At 45.3% G+C, this 20,262-nt stretch overlaps 1 protein-coding gene across 2 annotated transcripts; it reads left to right on the top strand.

The window, feature by feature from the left end:
• Positions 1 to 335: 335 nt before the first annotated feature.
• On the top strand, positions 336 to 20,031 carry tax1bp1a (Tax1 (human T-cell leukemia virus type I) binding protein 1a). 2 transcript variants are annotated; one of them, XM_086171769.1, is made up of 17 exons: positions 336 to 461; positions 1,544 to 1,758; positions 4,825 to 4,927; positions 5,626 to 5,816; positions 6,114 to 6,269; positions 8,668 to 8,816; positions 9,021 to 9,111; positions 9,201 to 9,386; positions 9,602 to 9,853; positions 12,201 to 12,392; positions 12,522 to 12,603; positions 13,312 to 13,757; positions 15,574 to 15,660; positions 17,654 to 17,840; positions 17,924 to 18,099; positions 18,410 to 18,492; positions 18,584 to 20,031. In XM_086171769.1, the coding sequence occupies exons 2-17, from the start codon at positions 1,570 to 1,572 to the stop codon at positions 18,792 to 18,794; spliced, it is 2,781 nt and encodes a 926-aa protein (XP_086027895.1). In that variant the 5' UTR covers positions 336 to 461; positions 1,544 to 1,569; the 3' UTR covers positions 18,795 to 20,031. The 2 variants fall into 2 exon arrangements, with proteins under 2 accessions (XP_086027895.1, XP_086027894.1); XM_086171768.1 differs by having other exon boundaries at positions 341 to 461; positions 6,111 to 6,269.
• The last annotated feature ends 231 nt before the right edge of the window (positions 20,032 to 20,262 follow it).

Genomic DNA, 20,262 nt, shown 5'->3' on the forward strand with positions numbered 1-20,262 from the left:
ACTGTTTGTACAACTAAAGCTATCAGCGATGGTTCGTGTTACAACATTAACTTACACCCCAATTAAAATGAAAATGAATTCATTATAAGCTTAGTTTAGATTGAAGATCGTTTGTTTCGTTTGGCTCTGGGACTTTCAAAGGGGCGCGACGATCTCACCTAGTATCCACTGATATTGTTTAAAACCCTAATCGACATAAATGTAAACGATCGGTCATTTTCAGTGTTTGTGCGGTCGATTGGGGAACTCTCGAGACCACCGGAAGTCCCGTTCTTTCTCCGTCCGCACCCTCAGCATCATTGGCTGCTGCTCAGCATCCCGGAAGTTCAGCATCATTTTGCTATTTCAGGGAGAGACGCATCACCGTCAGTGCTTTGACAACAACGGGGACGGGGGGGCAGAAACGTCGGCCTGCACGGACATTTTCTCTTTCTCGCTCCTCGATATCTTTTTAAAAACGGGTATTGTCTCAATTTAAATTTAAATTGACAACAGCAATGTTGGTCGTTTGAGTCAGTCTTGCTTGCCGCCTCACCGAAATAATGTTTAGCTAGCTAATGACTTGACACGACATGGCCTGTTCACTGGCTAATGTTAGCTGCTTAGCCATCGCAAATAGAATTATCCCCTCGGCTAAACTGAGCTGGTTTGCACGGCTGTCCTTAATTTATGAGCTTGCGATGCGTTCGGCGCTCAAGTGTGCGATATACGCGAGACAGCTGCAGCAATAACTGATACGACTCCTATGTACGTTTGTTCCTCGTCAAGTTTGCTGAATATGATAACATGTAAACGTTTCAGGGCAGGGTGTTTTTCAATACTGATGGAGAGTAATGAATTGCATTAGTTGGAAGTAGCTACAGGCGTATCTATCAGTACTGGATAAACTACCTTTATATCGTGTTGCCCTCGGACGTGGTTAGCAGTGTCACCCCTCCTTGTTTACCACTGCAAGTTGTGACAGGCTTTAAGTAAGAGTGATTAGGCTTTTACTGTTATTTAATCAGAGCATAATTGGAGCACTTATGTTCAATGAACTCTTTGCTAACAGTAAATCTCCATCAATTCAGAGATGCCAAAAATTGTGAAATGACCACACCATTGTGGTTGACTGGTACTAATTGCATATATAAGAACTTAAATTATCTCCAGGAATTTTCTAAAATGTCAATGCCAGAATACTGCCACTTAAACTATTGAGATCTACTGCTTACATATTGTATCTTCCGCAGCTTTGTTACTGTGTGTCTGAATTCATATCTCTTCTTAATGTGAGAGATGAGATGAGATGAGAGATGAGAACAACTTTATTAATCCTGAAGGAAATTGTTGTGCCAGAGTTTCAAGTAAAAAACATAACAGTAATAGATTATAGTAGAAAGGAGGAAGAATAAGAAATATAATGAAATATGTATCGTCTTATCTGTTAGCAGTAACTACAAAGATTAAGACAATACATATTTCATTATATTCTACTATCTATTGTGTACTATCTAATGTGTTTGTTTATTTAAATTATTTCTATTTTATGTTTTTACTCCAGACAAATGAAGTGACCCACAGGATACCATGTCATCGTTCCAGGTGGTGGATTCATCGCCTGGCAGCAGCGTCGGTGTCATGGAGACGTCCAACTTTGCCCACGTCATCTTTCAGAATGTGGGGAAAAGTTTCCTGCCTCAGGCGCCCCTGGAGTGTCGCTACACCTTGACCCCATACATTACCCCCCACCCAAAAGACTGGGTGGGCATCTTTAAGGTAAATTATGCAGAATTTAACTGCTTTTATATTAATCATGCGTCAGATAACTTGCCAAGCATGTTCCTCCTTCTCTCCCTCGATTTCAGAATCATACAGATACCACCTGTGACATCGGTGTTTATTATATGGATTAGGAGGTAGTCGTTAATCAAATTATAGATCAGTACTTTCAAGAAACAGCGCCACAAACCGGTGTGTCCCCGCAAAAACAAGATATTTATACTTGATGGCCTGGTTAGAGTTAGGTCTCACTCGGGGGCAAACATTTGGAGCTCCTTATGTACCACTGATTCTTATTAGGACCTGCTTCCCCACTTGTTTGTTCCCCTCTGCCTCTCAATCAGTCTCTCTCTCCCTTTTTTTTTTTCAACTTCCTGTCAACCACCCTTTGCTCTGCTCTTTTATCAAGGCCATCAAATCTCACACATAATTTACAGGAAATGTGAACTGGGAAACTTAGTGTCTCGTAAAGTCAAAAGACGAGCATTTTATTGTTGTTTAAGAACTGACTTCAAATCCGCCAGCTCAATTAAAAAAGGATAAAGCTGTTGGGTTTATTTGGAAAAAAGTCAATTGGAAAATCTAATTGTTGTAATCAACAGTAATGAAATCTGTTTGATGGTTAGCGCTTCATGTCAGGGAAGGAGCAGACCTTATATACACATATAGATTTACTCTTGTTTAATCAAGACGAGAAAAGGGCCAAAGCCACCATAGAAATGGGGATGAATGCACGAAAGTCAGATGACAAGATGACAAGGCTGTTATTAAAAATACCCCCCTGTTTGGTATATTAGTTGATTGTTCTATTTTTTGCTTCTAATCTTGATTTAAAAAAAAAAAAAAAAGTGAACTGCCTTGTGGGATGCTTTGTGTGCCTTCCAGAGGCAACATTTCAGCACAGTGATGACTCAGTGTGACAACATTCTCCTCTGTCTTACTTTTCCCATCTATCCGCGTCACCTATTCACACACAGACACACAGACACACAGACACACACACACACACACACACACACACACACACACACACACACACACACACAGACACACACACAGAGGCAGGGAGAGAGAGAGAGAGACTGAGCAACTAAGCTCACTCACAGGGGATGACTCAGACTGCACAGGCACACATGCAGACATTTGTGTTGTACACAGACACCTCCTAGTGGTTGAAAATGCTCTTGGTATAAATTACTCAAGTTCATTGTTGCATATGCTGTAAACACAACAGTATACACTCAAACCAGACCAGGCACTTAGGTTTGTTTGTTTTTTGTTTGTTTGTTTTTTTTTTAAACCCATTTTCTTGAATGTTTGGTAGTTTATTTCTATTTCAGGCGTCCGTTTAAAGTTTGGTTTAGAGCAGTGTTGTTAGACACTCACAAACCCAAGTATCCCAATAGTACCGATGGACCCCTTTTTTTTTTTTTTTTTTTTTTTTTTTTTTGTTGTGGCATGCTGGCTGGGAGAAACCCGTTGTGTAAGTGTATAATCATGGTGTCATCACTCTGTTCCCTCACACCTCGGCTGAATGATTGATTGGTGCTTTGCCTGTGATTATTTTATAACACGACTCCTGTGTTGGAATGCTACACCATACCCGCACCAAGTGTCAGTCATCTTCACTCTGCAATTAGCAAAATAATTTATGTCTCATTCTTTCACAAGAGAACACGTGAGTACAGAGGCAAGACTGGCAGGAGGCCACTGTGGCCTAACTTCTCACTAAGATGCTCGAAAAAGATGGAAAGAATGTTCTTGGCCCGCGTTTCCACGCTGACAATAGTCAGAGTGTGACTGATGACAAATGACTGTAGTTTATTTGCTAGTGCATTATACCCATTGTAACTGGTTGATATGGAAAACAGTAAAGTTATTTATCGTGCTTGTTTTGACAAACGTTTTGAGTAGCTCATTTATTTTACTGCTGCCAGTAAAAGCTTCAAAATACATTGTCAGTTATTGGACCATCTTACTTTCTATTTTCTTTTTTTCAACTTTGTTATTCCACTACATTTGCCCCCTGAAAGTAATACTGCATTTGCCACCTCTCACTGTTTATGATATTCTGAGTCACTGTTGCTTAACTCTGGGAGCCATATCTTATTTTTGATTTATGCTCTGCTTCAAATATATCTTTTATTCTCCTGATGTATTTTGACCCCTCCCCTGTTGAGCAGGGAAGGGTTTTGGATAGTAGTGTGAGATTCAGCTCACTGCATTTTGGGGGATGTCCCGCTCTTTGTTCATTTTTTTAAATTAACATTTATCTTGCTACTTATACTCACTATTCTCTCTCTCATTTAAAATGCAAATAAAGTGACCCCTATAACTTCCTTTTTTACTTTTCTCAAGCATAATATCTACTTGGTGGTGTGCACCACATTCCTAAACCAAAAACTATGTCAGTTGGTTGTTTCTTTTTTGTGTATTTTATTGTTTTTTTTTTAAACGCTTCAGCATTTATTCTCAACATGACGTGCGTTCATGTTATGTCACAACTGTGTATCGCACATGTCACTTAAAACGAGGTGTGCATGTTTATGCGCATTTGCGGACCAGACAGGGAGAGTGTGCGGTTCGGGCGACAGATTTACAACACGGCGCCTGAGTTATGACATTCACTTGCTCTCTTTCATCGTCTGTCACTTCAAAACATATGAGATCCATAGAGTTACATCTCCCTAGCCATTTTGTGTAAAATTTTCACCTTATTTTTTTTTCCCCCCCTGCACTTTTTTTTTCCCCTCATTTCCTTATGTGACTCTGTGCCATGTGTGCCTGTGTGTACATGAACACATAGATACACACACACACACACACATAAATACACACCTTAACAGAGAGTTTTCCTTTTTTTTTTCATTTTTTGTTAACATGATTAACACAGAAACCTCGGTAAAGGGGAGATTGAGGAGGAGCATAACCAAAATGTTGTTCATGCAATGCAAATTATGTTTTGAAAATGCATGATTTTTTTTTTCCACGTGTACATTTGTCCAAATTATTCACGAATTGTTTGCATTTGGCTGTGGATCCATATTTTCCTGTGTCCCACAGGTGGGTTGGAGTACAGCCAGGGATTACTACACATTCCTTTGGTCTCCTATGCCGGAGAAGTACGAACCAGGAAGCACTGTGCACCGGACAGTGGTCTTTCAAGGTGTGGAGCATGCATGTACACACACACACACACACACACACACACACTGTCACAGACTATGTAAACCATTATACAGACCCAGGGTATTCCAAAGGAACTCCTCAATTTTACGGCACATATAAAAACCAGCACTTTTATTTAATAAGGGAACGCAACCACAAACGGCGGCCTGGGACCTGAGCACCTCTCAAACCACATACATACATATATATATATATATATATATATATATACACACACACACACACACACACGATGAGGGCCTGCTAACTGGTTTTACTGGGCCTGGAACGGTCAGATATTACGCAGTGAAAATATGAGAGCACGCTGTGGTGTGTCAGTAGTCAGTAAAACCAGTTGGCAGCCGGATGTTCTGTGCTCCCTTCTCTATGTACTCTAGTCAGATGTGATGGGGGGAGGGGGTAAAGATTCTATGAGATGTGTGTGTGTGTATAAACGATGTGTTGGAATTATGGGTTCTCCAATAAAATTATCTGCTACTGTGCTGTATAAAAAAAGAGGTTGGTAATGCACTCTGCATTTTATTGTAGTTTGTAAAATATAGCTATAGTATTGAAGCCATACAGTTATTTATCGTGTTTTGTTTTTTTGGGGGGGGCGTAAAGCAGACTCGCAACGGACGAGAAAAAAGAAAAAAAAAAAAAGGATTGGACACTGACACGCTCTCTTCTCTGCAGGCTATTACGTTCCCAAGTCGGACGGAGAGTTCTACCAGTTCTGTTATGTTACCCACACTGGTGACATCAGAGGAGCCAGCACACCCTTCCAGTTCAGGCCGGCCACACCCACCGAGGAGCTGCTCACTGTGACCGAGGATGACAGCAACTCAGACATACTAGTTGTCACCACCAAGACTGGCCTCCTCGAGGTAGCCCCCCCACCCCAAAATCATCCATTTTGTCTGGATCTCAACTCCTGTTGAAAGTGCTTCAGCGTGTTAGCGTGGCGCTAAAGAGCAGCTCGACACTTGTTTTGTAATTTATCCACGGGCACACAATGTACCGCACAAGCTATGTATCTGAGCTCAGTGTTTTTTTTTTTGTTGGTTTTTTTCCCCTTTTTTTCCTGTCAAAACCCAAACAAAACACAACGATGCAAGCGCCGCACGATTTCGATTAAAAATTTTTTTTTTTTTTTTTGCATTGTTGTCGCGTTTGCACAGCAGCACGTGGAGGAGGTACAGCAGGAGCGCCGGGAGCTGCTGAAGGCCATGAGGCTCCTCCAGGAAGAGAAGCAGCAACTGCAGGAGGAGCAAAAGCGTCTGACTCGGGAAAGGGAGCAGGAGAGGGAGACTTGCAGTCTCCTGCGGACACACAACCAGGTTTGACACGGAGAGGGAGGAACATGGGGTTGGTTGCCGTGAGACAACAATCTGAATACATTTTCTTTCTTGTAGTATGCTTTTTTTAGTGGGAATAAAGAGTCTATTCAGTGACTTTTTGAGCATCCCAAATCAAACCTTGTTATTCACTGGAAGGTAGTTGTGCGTAATGGATGTTTTAGTGGCCAAAGTACGATTGTGTGTGTGTGTGTGTGTGTGTGTGTGTGTGTGTGTGTGTGTGTGTGTGTGTGTGCTCTGCCAGTTCCTCACCAGTGATCACAGGTCTGAAAACTTCAAAGCTTTTTTTTTTTTTTTTTTGGGAATAGTGTGTGTCCATGTCTGGCACACACACACACACACACACACTCACAGGGAGACACAGGTCTGTGTTTGTTCACATGTGTTTACGTGTGCGCGTGCGCACAATTCCTGCGCTCCCCCTTTTTAACGACTTGAATCAGTGGGCCGGAACAGAATTGGGAGTCAGTCTTCTCCGGGCATCTGGCGTCAGGGACGATGCCATCGCAAAACCACAGGGAGAACAAAGATGACGTCAAACACAAACTACCACACACACACACACACACACACCCCCAGACCCACTCCTTCGTTCTCACCCGCGCATTCAGGTCCCGCTCACCGGGGTCCCCTCCAATGTGTGTTCACATATACAACACAGTGTACGCACACTCATTATGCCACCCGCTTGCAAACCCTTTCTGTGTGTGTGTGTGTGTGTTTTTGTGTGTGTGTGTGTGTGTGTGTGTGTGTGTGTGTGTGGAATGAGAGGAGGGTAGCACACAAAACCGCCTGCCTGAAAAAGAAGCCCAGCCCTGCCTCAGGGACAAACACCACTCAGTCACGCGATGCAGTGGCCACTGCCCCCCCGCCCCGACTTTATTTTCTCTCCGTGCGACTTTTCCGTCTCTCCGTGCCTCTCCGTCTCAATTTAATTTCGGAGTTTGTTCGTACGGTACGGCGGGAGGTTAATTTTCACCCGAAACACGTCTGGCAATGATCACAAGAGCTTAACGAAAAAAAAAAAAAAACTCGACTCGCACATTCTCTATTTTAGTGTTTCACGAGTTGCTCGTTTGATAAGCGAGTTATTTTCTTTTTGCGAGTGTGAACCACCAGTAAATGAAACGTCCCATCTAAACCTGCCATGATGCCTGCCTTTGGATCCAGTCTCTTATCGCCCTCTAGTGCCGCTCGGTGGTTCGGACCCAAAAAGAAAGCAGGCTGCTTTGAGTTAGTCCACCGCTCTTTCGACAAAATCACCATAAAGTACCGAGTCGTATACATGCTGTTCCATCCATGCTGCTTTTCATTGAGCTGCCATATCCATCTGCGGGTATACGACTTGACGAGTAGTATGCGTGGAGACATTTGTGGGTGAGCCCGCTCCTTTGTGGATCATTTACACTAGGTGTGTTGGCTCACGCAACGGCCCTGATGGAAAATATCCTTGGGAGTTTTTTTTTTTGTGTTTTTAACGTGAAAAACCCGCGTACATATTTTGCGGCTGCTAATTTTATGACTACACTTTTTATAAGGTCTTTATGCACTGCTAAAGTGCTTCCCAAACACCAGCTGTAAAAATCATACATCTTTGCAGAGCCAAGCCCATAGGGGATCTGTGGCCTTCGGGCGCTGGTGTGCTAATATTACTATTTAGTACATTTTGGACTGATAAGTGGACACTGTATTTTCATGTTTTTTATTTTTTCTAATGCAGGTGAAAGCTTCAAATGTGCTTGTCATCGGGCGGTGTGTGTGTGTGTGCGCGTGTGTGTGCAACACATAGAATGAAGGGTGTGTGCTGAGGTATGTTGCCTGTCACTGCCCATATTGGCTGTGGGTGATTTATTGTTCTTCGCCACTGATTAGCGACAAGTTCAAACAAGGCATTTCCTCAGGAGGCAAACCATGTGAAGATAAAACACCCCCCCCCCACCCCCACATTGTGCAGTCCTAGAAAGTTGCGCTGAAGGTTTCTTGTTGACGAATGGCCCCCGTGCTCTTCGACAGCACATCACCGCCGATATTCATCTGCTAAAGCGTCAGTAACCTTGCATGCGTGAAGGCGTGTGGAACAGCCTGCAAAAAAAAAAGAGTTACGTAAAGTATGCCATCAGTTCTGTAAAGGATGAGTCGTGGGTAAAAAGAATTGGTGCGTGTATTCGTGTGCTATATAGGCAGTAGCATGAAAAACTATTCTTTTCAATGCCATTTGGTTTTGATTAGCAAAAAAACAAAATGTCACTCCTGCTTTGGAGGCCTAGGGTGTTTTGTTTACGTTTTCCATATCGTGAAACCATACATATCGGGACACGAATCAAAACGCGATGCGACAAAGAGGCCGCCTTTCCCTGAATTCTCCCACTTCCTTCCTCAGGAGCTCCTGCGCTCATCCCAGGGCCTGTCTGAGGAGAGGGAGGAGGTGAGGAGGAGGCTGACGGAGGCCATGGACAGAGTCCGCCAGCTGGAAGAGGACCTGCTGGGAGTTACTCAGAGAGGCCTCCAAAAGGAGACCGAGCTCGACTGGTGAGCCCAGAGCGCCAACGGGACAAAATATTCAGACTTACCCATGTCTGTCAGTACTTTGCATCAGTGAGCGTAGGAAGTACGACAAATGTATTTATGTATCCCTGTTAGCGTGCGCTTAAGGTTTTCGTCCGTAGCTCCTTGCTTTTCTAGTTGTCGTAGTTCAGAGCTTCACAGAGCTAATCGTGTAACTTTGTTTGTCAGCCTGCGAGATCGTCTCAAGAAGCTGACGGCGGAAAGAGACAACCTGGAGAGCCAGCTGAAGAACGAGAAGGACGAGAGAGACCTCTATAAAGTGAGAAAGCTTTTGTGTTCCTTTTTTTTTTTTTTTAAAATGGGAAACACTCGTGCAAAATCCACCATTAATCAATGGGGAATTCGCAGGCCCATTTGCGCAGCACCGAGCTGGAGAACACCAAGCTGAGCGCTGAGCTGCAAATGCTCAAGGCGGTGGAGCTCAACCGGGAGGTGACCATCGCCCAGTTCCAGGAGGAGCTGGAGAGGCTTCGGGCTTGTGTCGTCCAGCGAGACAGTCTGGAGAAGGAGCTGCTGACGCTCAAGGCTGACAAGGTAGTAGTAGTAGTAGTAGTAGTAGTAGTTGTTGTTGTTACCGAATGTCTCGGCAAAACAAGCACAGACACAAAGAGGGTCTCGGGCCCACTTCATGTAGTGCCTCAGGAGGGTTAATGATATGCAAATCAAAAAGAAATCCGTCACGGTCTTGCGGCCCCTTTGGATGTTTGTTTTGACAGTGAAACTAATCCACGTGTCACCTGCTGCTTCAGGCGGAGCTGGCCCGCACGCGCGAGCAGCTCCGTCAGGCTGAGGAGCAGCTCCAGGCATCCCGACAGCAGGCCTCCCTGTTGGCCTCCGAGCTCCGTGACTCGGCCAGCGCCCGCGATCACACGATGACCGAGCTGTACCGGGCCCGGCTGGAGGCCGACAAACTGCGCGCCAGTCTCGCCGAGGCCCAGGCCGAGTGTCAACGCATGGAGAGCCAGTTGGACCGTATGAGGAGCACCGCTCATAAGGAAGTGGTCAGTCACGCTCTCCTGTAATTCTATATTAACTAGTTTTTCAACAACTAGCCAACAAACACCAAAATTTGTCGAACACTGTCTATTAGTTGACAGAACTTTATTGACTTTGTGTGTATCCCACGCCAAACAATGTTTCAGCTCAGAGTGACACATCTTACTTTTGCTGAATCTTTGATGAGCTGATTGCACATGCGCACTAGTGACCCAGGAAGCGGCAGCGTGGAGGCCGCAGGAGAGGCGTTGCCAGATTTGGGCGGAGCAGATGCAAATTGGGCCGCTTTTGAATACATACGACGGTTTTTCAAAATATTGTGTGTAGAAAAGTATCATGATTCAAATAAAAATGAATCAGCAGAATGCAGTTATATTTTCAGACAGTGGCAGCATATTTTAACTTGGAATTAAAGTGAGTAAGAAGTAATCTAAACAGCATTGTCATGCTCTTCCTCCAGACTGCTCATTCTGTGACTTTATCCAGATAAAAAGCAAAATACATTTTAAGAATCAAGACATCCCGTGGTAATTTTTTTTTTAATCAAATTTCAAACATTTCAATTGAAATTGTCATATTTAAAAAAAAAAAAAAAAAAATTGCATTAGCATTTCATTTTCAGAATGTGGCTGCAGATTTTGACTTGTAACTAAAATGGGTAATTAATAATCCAAAATGCGTTATCCTTTTCTGTCCCGCCACGCCAAAGAGGGTTCAATATTCAATTTGGATTCCAAGTGGGCCATGGTGATGACATCATTAAACTGATGTTCTTCTTCGCAGTTTGTTCGGGTCCCGGAAAACGACACACACTCAGCTATTTAACTGCTAGCTGATTGCTAATACTTGTTAGCATGGCACTCCCTAACACGGTCACACAAATCTCACTTAAACGAAGCCAGATAGAGTTTCAGACAACAAAAGCTAACGCATTTTAATTTGAATTATGATTCCTTTATGCTTCCATAATTGTGAGAGCAGGTTTACCAAAACAGCTTTGGCGTAATGGTCAATACAAACACATATTTGATTGACATGAGTTGTGTCTAAAGTGATTAGTGATTAGAGAGGTCTTGAGCTCAAGCTATTCTTTCATTTAATGCCACTTAACCTGGGCAGCGGTCTGCTGTAACTGATTAAATACACCAACAATAACTTCGGAGCTTGTGGTTGCACAATTTATCAATTATCTACATTCATTTTCAATTTATTTTGTCGCATTTATTGCTGTTTTAATTGATTTTTAAGAGGTATTTGAAGTGATTTCATTCGTCATTTATTTTTAATTGTCAGTTGCGATGGCACAAATCCCATTATGATGAATAATGATGAAAAAAGTTTATCGATGCACATATTAAGCACTGTAGGTTACTGACCTGTTTCCTGTTATGCATACTATAGCTTTACCCAACTTTGGGCGGGTTAGATTTGGGCTGATTTTATTGAGGCTAATGTGTAAAAACACATCTGAAGTTTGTTTATGTTTTCTATGTGACAAGATCAAGAAATGTTCATTTGATCACCAATTGCAACTCTTAAGTATTTAGTGGTTTGTCGACAAACATTAAATGTGCTTTTATTTAAGGGAAAGGACTTTATAGTCCCATGAAATATTGGATTGAAAATTTGTTTAACAGACTTTGTTATGAAAATAAAATACATTTTAAATGGAAATAAGAGCAGATTTATGTATTAATCGATCGTCCGGTCGTTACGCATTCGCGTATCCCGCGGCATGCAAGGCGAAGAAAACAATATTTCACCTTAGCAAATTGAAGTAACTCAGAGTGAGACGTCTGACTTTTCCCAAATCTTCGATGCGTTTACTGCACATGCGCACTAGTGACCCGGGAAGCCGCAGCGCTGAGGCGTCTGAAGTGAGGCCAGCGCTAAACAAACGGCCCGATGTTTGAGAATGATTTAATGTGGCACGACCAAGAAATGTAAAAAAATCAATAAATAAATAAAATAAAAATATATTTAACTTCATATGACACTGTATGTGTGAACACAAAATGCACTTTTGTTCAATATCGGAAGTCATTTTTCAGCGGGTTAGATTCAATTACATTTTATTGGCGCTTGCAATATTTGTTGAGTATTGAATTTGCTCAAAATTAAATTGTGAAAAGTTTTGAAAAGAAAATGCCAGTTATTATTGCTGCAATAAAAATGACAAGTTGTCACAGGAGTCAATGACTTGTTGACTGTTGAAATAGCTGACTTGACTTTAACGCGCACAACGGGGAAGCGTGTCAGTTTTCAGTTTTAGCCGCCTTGGCGGCGGGTATGCCGGTGGTAGTTGGGGGTTTATTAATCAATCTGGCTGTTAATTCTCTTCCTCCATTTCAGGGAGTGTGTACCAACGGAGAGGCGGCACCTGGCGTGATGGTTGTGTCGGAGGCCGAGGCCGAGCTGCAGAGGGAGGTGGAGGAGCTGAAGCTGCGTCTCCACATGGCGGCCGAGCACTACAAGGAAAAATACAGGGAGTGCCAGCGACTCCGCAGGCAGGTCGCCAAACTGAACACGGCGGACTTGCAGGGGGTCAGTCAATGTGCAAATCCACGAACCGACAAACAGCACATGCACACCTCCAGCGTAGTGATACACTTTCCTGTTTTTTTTTTTTTTTTTTTTGTTTTTTGGGGTTTTTTCCGTGATTTTATATTTCAGGAGCCAAAGAGACACGCGTCCACCGAGACGATACTCGAGCCGATGACCCCGAGCCCAGACTCGCCCACAGCAGGCGTACCTCGTAAGGACAGCCCTGGGTTTTGGGTTTGGATATTTTTAAAAATTTTTTTTTTTTATTTAGATACATACATACATACATTCTCCATCATTGTATAATATACTGCTCAAAAAAATAAAGGGAACACTTGAACAACACAATGTAACTCCAAGTCAATCACACTTGTGTGAAATCATAGTGTCCACTCAGGAAGCAACACAGATTCATTTGGACTTGTTTTAAGGACATTACATCAAAGTTGGATCAGCCTGGAGTTTGTTTTTACACTTTAATTTTGAGTGTGATTCCTAATCCGGACCTCCATGGATTGATACAATTGATTTCCATTGATCATTTTTGTGTGATTTTGTTGCCAGCGCATTCAACTGTGTAAAGAGCAAAGTATTTCATAAGAATATTTCATTCATTTAGATCCAGGATGTGTTTTTTAAGTGTTCCCTTTATTTTTTTGAGCAGTGTATATACATCACAATTGATTGCACTTTCTTCTCTATTGTTGACTTTTGTTTTTTTTACAATACAGGTTTCCTGTATGTCATCTTCAGGTGTTTATTTTTTGGATATAGTCGGATCTCTGCATGCAGAAGTACATAAAGCCCGGCAGAAGCTATTGTTGATATTGAAATTTGTTTATGTCTCCTTTACAGTGTAATAGCTCTTTGACTTTCATACTAAAAATGGCTAAGAAAACAATTCTGTGCCTTTTTGCAGGAAGTATTGCCGCAGCCGTCCTTCAGGAGGCTGCTGACATGACAATCAATCTCGAAACCAGCGACAGGGAGCCCAGTAACTCTGACCCACTCGTCCACTCGCCGATGGACGCCACTGAGGCCGCGGCCCAGGCCGGAGCCGGCCCAGAAGAAGAAGAAGAAGAAGGGAAAAAAGACGTAAAGAAAGAAAGCCTGCCGGAGGAGAGCCTGAGGATGACGAGCTGGGTAGAAGTCGAGCGCGGAACACAGAGCCACGAGGAGAGCGGCGAGGGGGAACGGGCCGAGGGCGAGGGCGGCGTGGAGGAGATGCGCGGCGCCGAGGCGGAGACGGAGCAGACGAGATCCGTGGAGGAGGACCTGGCCATGATAGAGGAGAAGTGGCGGGAGCAGTGTGCCATCAATGAGACGCTCAAGCAACGGCTGGCCAATGAGGAGGAGCGATTTAGAGTGAGACACACACACACACACACACACACACACAAACCATACATCCTCAGATCCAGTAAAATTCCCCAGAAAGAGATAAATTAAATAAACCCTTTTCTGGTGAATGTCTCCACCACGTGGCGTTCTATACACCAAACCTCTTCCCTTTGCTGGTTTATTTTATTCAGAACTTAAAAACAATCAAAAGGGATCTTTTTCTTTGAAAACGCGCCGTTATAACCGGCCTCATTTTACAGCGCTGGTGTGTTTACGCAGGCCGCCTGCGTCCGTGGGAACGAGAGCAGGAAGGCGCCAGGTACTGACATTCCTAATAGTTTCACTTGACGCTCACCTGGATGGAATGGTCCGTGTTATTCCGCGCACGTCGGGCGGCATTCTTACCGCGCGTCAGCTGCCGTGAGCGGCATGGGAGTCCCAACTCTTGTCTCCCGCTCGCGCACGCCCAGGGAACTTCGCGTGCAAACGTTTATCGACGCGCCAATTGGCATTTAATCTCCCCTCGCGAGCCCTCGCGGTGTTTATCGCCGCCGTAAATAAGGCTAACCTCCCGTCTCTGGGCTCTCCTCCCGTCTAAAAGCGTGCTCGCCGGATCCCGAGCGGCCCTTAATGGCACCGGAGAAGCGGCGGCGCGACGTCGCCCTTTACGACTGTTTACACGAGGCATCAAGAGGACGAGGCCGGGGAGAAGGAGCGGGAGGGCCGCCGAGGGAAGTCACCGTTGCAAACCCGACCCTCTAATGTTGCGCCGTAAATCCCCGAGAGAGACGAAGAGCAAGGAGGGGAGAGAAAAGATAGACACCTAGAGGCAGATGAAAGGGAAGGGGGGGGCGAGAAGAAGCCAAGGACAGACGAGAAGCAGAAGGAAAGCGAGGGAGAGGAGGGGATTTGGAAACTTTGAAACGAGAGAGGAACGGGCAACAAGCCACGAAAGCCGTCCCACGGGGTCAGCGAGGCCCGATTTACTGGCGCGGCGCCGCTCTTCCACGCCATCCCCCCCCCCCAGACCGTGTTCCTGTGGCTTTCGGCTGTGCGTTTTACACCACGCCGCCTGGGGACGGAGAAACAAAACCTCTCCAGCGCGGCGAACCCGACGTGAAAAGTTTCTTTTCGGAAACACCAGACACGTGGGGTTTTATACCCCCACCTCGCCGGGGATGTAAGATAAATTCACCGGAAGACTTCCGATCTTTGTGATCGACTGGACGTCCCATCCCGCCTCTCGGCCAGCGACCGCAGGGACAGGCTCCCAAAACTGGAAAATTTTAAATAATTATTGCCTATTTGTCAGAACATATCACAATGTCGAATTGATAATTGTCGATATCTCCTGTTTTTTATTTTGATCTCATTTTATTGTTGTGCTGTGCTCTGCTTTGCTTGTAAACTTGTCGACCCAGAAAATGAGGAAGACCTCAGTGGTCTTACAAGTATAAATAAAGGTTATTATTATTATTATAAGATTCAACATCGTGATACGTGGATCCTTTGACGGTCCATGTTTCGACTCTATATGTGATTGTTTTTTGTTTTTTTTAAACCGTCCCTTTGACCAGATGAGATGAGAACAACTTTATTTATCCCGAAGGAAATTGTTGTGCCAGAGTTTCAAGTAAAAACATAACAGTAATAGATAATAGTAGAAAGGAGGAAGAATGAGAAATACAATGAAATATAAATTGTCTTAACTGTTAACTGTATTAACTGTAAGATCTTCCTGGATTTGCCCTTTGCGATCAGTGAAATCACTCAATTTTTGGGGGGAGAAAACAAAAAAAAAAACAAAACGTAAACAGCCCCCTGGTGTTCCTGCCTCCAGGTGCAGATGGCAGAGCGCACCAGCGAGGTGTTGGAGCTGAAACGAAACCTCGCCCAGGCCTTGAGGGACAAGGAGCAACTGCAGGAGGTAAGAAGGAACCTCGACACAGATAAGGCTCCGCTTACTAAATGAGAAAAGTCAACACAATGAAGTCACCTCACATTTTGGGAGGCTGATGCACCGACTCAAACAACTTCCTCCCAGCCTATTAACGCTTTTGTAGCTTCCTCCCCGCTAATTAATACACCCATTCTCTCTCCACTTCCCAACGAGTACCGTGCCATTATACAGTGCAAATGCCACGCGACATGTCTGTTTCACCTTCCCAACCCTGGTTTAAATGTTAAACCTGATAGCAGCGCGCTAATGAAGTCATCAGCCGGTGGAGGAGGAGCGAAGTCTGGAGAAGGTGAGGCCCTCCGTCGCCGGAGCCGGAGCAGAGGGAGCCAAATCTGACACCCATTACAGTAATGAGTAGGGTACTAATGCTCTCACTTCAGATTTAATCACAAAGGGCAGAAATGGTGTTGAGGAAAACTTCACTCCAGGAGAAGCGCAACCCTCGCCTTTTTTCCGTGTCCCGGAGGTGGAAATGTTTGATTGCCGCTTCCGCCGTCATAGCGATTCCCAAATGATCCGCGGGCTAAATGGAGTTTACGTCGGCCGCGGGCGCTCTCTCGATTCTCTGAAATCTGACTGCTTTGTAAACTTAAAACGTTACATTACATTTGGCAGACGCTTTTATCCAAAGCGACTTACAATAGAGGACATAAGCACTGCAAATAACACTTGCAAATACAAGATGCACAGGAAATATACAGAACAGTAAGCTGGGGTTAGTTTTGTTTTTGTTTTTTTTTTGTTTGTACTTCAACCGCCCGGACCTGCAGATTTGTGCTGTACAACATTCAGAAAATCAGACCCTTCCGGACCCAACAGTCGGCACAGCTATTGGTTCAGGCCATGGTCATCTCCCGCCTGGACTACTGCAACTCCCTCCTAGCTGGACGACCTGCTTGTGCAATAAAACCACTGCAGATGGTTCAGAATGCTGCAGCACGGTTGGTATTCTCTCAACCCAAAAGGGCTCATGTTACACCTCTGTTCGTCCAGTAGCTGCCAGGATCAAGCACAAGGTCCTGACCCTGGCATTCAAAACCACCTCAGGAACAGGTCCAGCATATCTGAACCAAATGATAAGACCTTATGTTCCCGGCAGAGAGCTGCGTTCCTCTGATACAAACCTACAAGCAGTACCTTCTGCTCGCTCTAAGCGATCTCAGGCAAAACTGTTCTCAGTTCTACTACCTCAGTGGTGGAACAAACTTCCGGAAGCAACAAGACTAGCATCATCTCTCTCAACCTTCAAGAAACAGGTAAAAACTGTTCTCTTTCAGGACTTTTTACTGGGCTGATGCCCCAGATCAGGTTGGCAGCAAGTTAGGCTATGCAGTGTGTGTGTGTGTGTGTACGTTTGTGTGTCTATGTCAAAAAAAAAAACCTCACTAACCCAAGCTCACTGTTCTGTATATTTCCTGCGCATCGTGTATTTGCAGGTGTATTTGCAGTCCCTATGTCCTCTATTGTAAGTCGCTTTGGATAAAAGCGTCTGCCAAATGCAATGTGATGTAATGTAATGTTTTTTAAGACAAAAACGTACACACACACACTGCATAGCCTAACTTGGTGCCTAACCTGATCTGGGGCGGCTCAAGCATCAGCACAGTAAACCTTTGCGTAGCGGTTGTAATAAAACAAGTGCGCGCCCTCCTCCCCCTTTCTGAAGAGAGACCAAAACCAAAAACAAAATGGTTATTGAACAAAATGTTTGAAATTCCTTGGATCAGATTCAGGTTTCGTGAAAAGTTGGCGAGAATCATTCTATATGCTGACGATGTGCCGCTTTCAACGGAGGACGCTTCCTCCGCGCGGCACAGCGAACACGCCACGATGCTCGCCGTCCGTTGCGCACGCTTCCACGCAACCCTGCCGGCGGTGTCGGAGGTTTGAATGTCCGCGCCCTCCCTTCCACCCGGTTCCACGCCATCCCATCAAAGAGTGTGTCTTTGTGTCCCCGGAGGAGCTGAAGCGCCACGTGTCCCGGCAGAAGGAGCGCGAGGCCGGCGCTCAGGGCGCCGAGGTCAAGCAGCCGATGGTTCTGCGCTACCCGCTGCCCTACCCCCAGGACCCCTCCCCGCCGCCGCTGGTTCCACAGAGGCCGGCCGAGCTGCAGTACGGCAATCCCTACTCCGCCGACGCCACGAAAGGTGCGCCAATTTCTCCCCTTCCCTTCTCGGCGACGAAGCACCGGGAAACCAACCGCGTCTTTTTTTTTTTTTTTCTCCCACAGACGCGCTGCCGTCCCCCGAGGACATGACCCGTCCTCCGCCCGAGGCCCCTCCCTGCGCCCCCCCCTGCGCTCCCCCCATCACCCCGCCCAGCCCGGGGCCCGGACGAGCCGGCTGGGACCGCGAGGTGGTCTGCATCCAGCCCTCCCGCAGCACCAGCCCCCAGGAGCCACGCAATGTTCGTACAAACGCGCACACACACACACGGCGGGGCGTTCGCTTGCCTCGATGGCGGCGGAAATAAGAAAAAGAAAACGACGTCACAGACCGGAGGGAGCTCCGCTCGGTGAACAGGGGGACGAGCGGCGTGCCCTTAAGATTCAAAAAAATTTGAATTCATTCGCATAACGCTCCAATTAACGTCCCTCAGGAATGACGAAGATAATGAAGACGAAGGGCGACCGGGAGGTCTGTTTAATGAGGATACACCTGAGCGACCGTGTGTGTTTTAAGCCTCTTTTGTGTGTGTGTGTGTGTGTGCGCCCCAGGCGGACGAGGCGGCTCAGCCGTCCTGCGAGCATCCGGCCGGCGGGCACGGCGACGCCAGGAGCAGCTTCTGCTTCGACTCAAGGTAGGTCGATAAACGCCAGACTTCGTCAAAGCTGCCGTTCGAACTGTATCTTTAGGATTCTCCGATATTCCCTTCTCTTTCCGCCCTGCAGCGGCGACGTGCACAAGCGCTGCCCGCTCTGCGAGGTCATCTTCCCGCCGCACTTCGAGCAGCGCAGCTTCGAGCAGCACGTGGAGAGCCACTGGAAGGTCTGCCCCGTCTGCTCCGAACAGTTCCCCCTCAACTGCCAGCAGCGGCTCTTCGAGAGGCACGTCCTCACGCACTTCGACGGCCACGTGCTCAACTTCGAGCAGATCGAGTGAACGGGCGAGGATTCGACGGAGCCGCCGCGCCGGTTCGACACGATCGACCATCAGTTGAGTTTGACCGCAGTTTTGTCCTTCACGATCGTCAGCACAGGTGTTAGAATGTAGCCCGGGTCCGGAGGGAGGCGCTTCCTGCGAAGCTTCTCCAAGCGGGAGGTGTGTGTTGTTTCAGGTCGGGCTTCCACAGCGATCGCCCCCACGCCCTCCGGGCCATCGCGGCTTTTTCACTCTTTACTTTGCCTTTTTTTTTTTTTTTTTTTTTTTTTCCTTCGCTTTGCGCACATCCTGCGTTCCCAACTGCAAATTTTCTAGGTTTTTCATTTAAAAAAAAAAAAAAAAAAAGTATAAAAATGGGGAAGAGACATCGCAGCTTGAGAAAAAGGGCCTCTGGGATCAGCTGGGAAACAAATTCATCGTGTCGACTTTTGATTTTATTTTTTAAATGTATACTGAGAGTATATGAAAGCCAGATGTCTTTAAGAGTCGTTTGGGTCTTATTTATGACGGGGGGGGGGGCAATTTTTTGGGAGGGGGGGCAGGTTTAGAACTTGAACCGGAAGTCATCCCTTCGGATCTCTTCCAAACCTGGTGCGGCGCTGTCAGGACGAGGGTCAAAGCACGTCAGCGGTTGGAATTACGCACTACGTCGTCATGTATCTGCACTAAAAATAGAATGAAATTAAGTTTAAAAAAAAAAAGGCTTTATTCCGAATGTAACTGTACATATAAAGATAAGTTGCAGAGAGATCTGTGAGTCGCTATAGTCTCCATGGTTCCCCTCCGCCATCGCTTCCCTCATGTTTACCTGACGAATGAATGATGGCAATGTCGAATGCTCCGCGGAAAATAATGCTTTTTATTCTCACGAACTGGCAGGTTTTAATGCGAACATTTCAAAATGTGAAGGAAAATGGCTCAGTGTTTAGGACCTCACGAGTTGGGCGGAACCACGTGGCTCCAAAAAAAAAAAAAAAAAAAAAAAAAAAAAAACAACAAACAAACAAAAAACACCACCGTTCTTGTCTATTTTACAAAGTGAACCTTTACTGTGTATTCAGGCTTAAAAAAAAAAAAAATTGCACATTCCCAGTAATCACAAGGATGTGTGTGTGAGTGTGTGTGTGTGTCTTGTGTCTGATACCCCCCCCCCTTTTCCACGTGAGAATGTCCGGATGGCTGTTGTTTTACGTGTGAACTGCAAAGATCTTTATGAATAAAGTAAAGCTCGTCTAAATAAGTCTGTTTGAGCTGTTGCCTTGACAACGCGCCGGAGTCACATGACACACAGGAAGAAGACGGACCACTTTTGAGCGTGACAACTCTTTACTTTATTTTTCTTTTTTTTTTTTTTCTTCTTCTGCTCTTTCAACACTGTTTCCCGTTTCCATATAAGCAGCTTCTCTCTCTTTTTTTTAAATTTTTTTTTCATTTTTTTTTTTTTTTTATATATAGAAAGACGGTTTTG

This window comes from Fistularia commersonii, chromosome 24 (genome assembly GCF_037954325.1).
Source record: "Fistularia commersonii isolate RoL2024-O1a breed Wild chromosome 24, RoL_Fcom_v1.0, whole genome shotgun sequence".
Classification (NCBI taxonomy): Eukaryota; Metazoa; Chordata; class Actinopteri; order Syngnathiformes; family Fistulariidae; genus Fistularia; species Fistularia commersonii.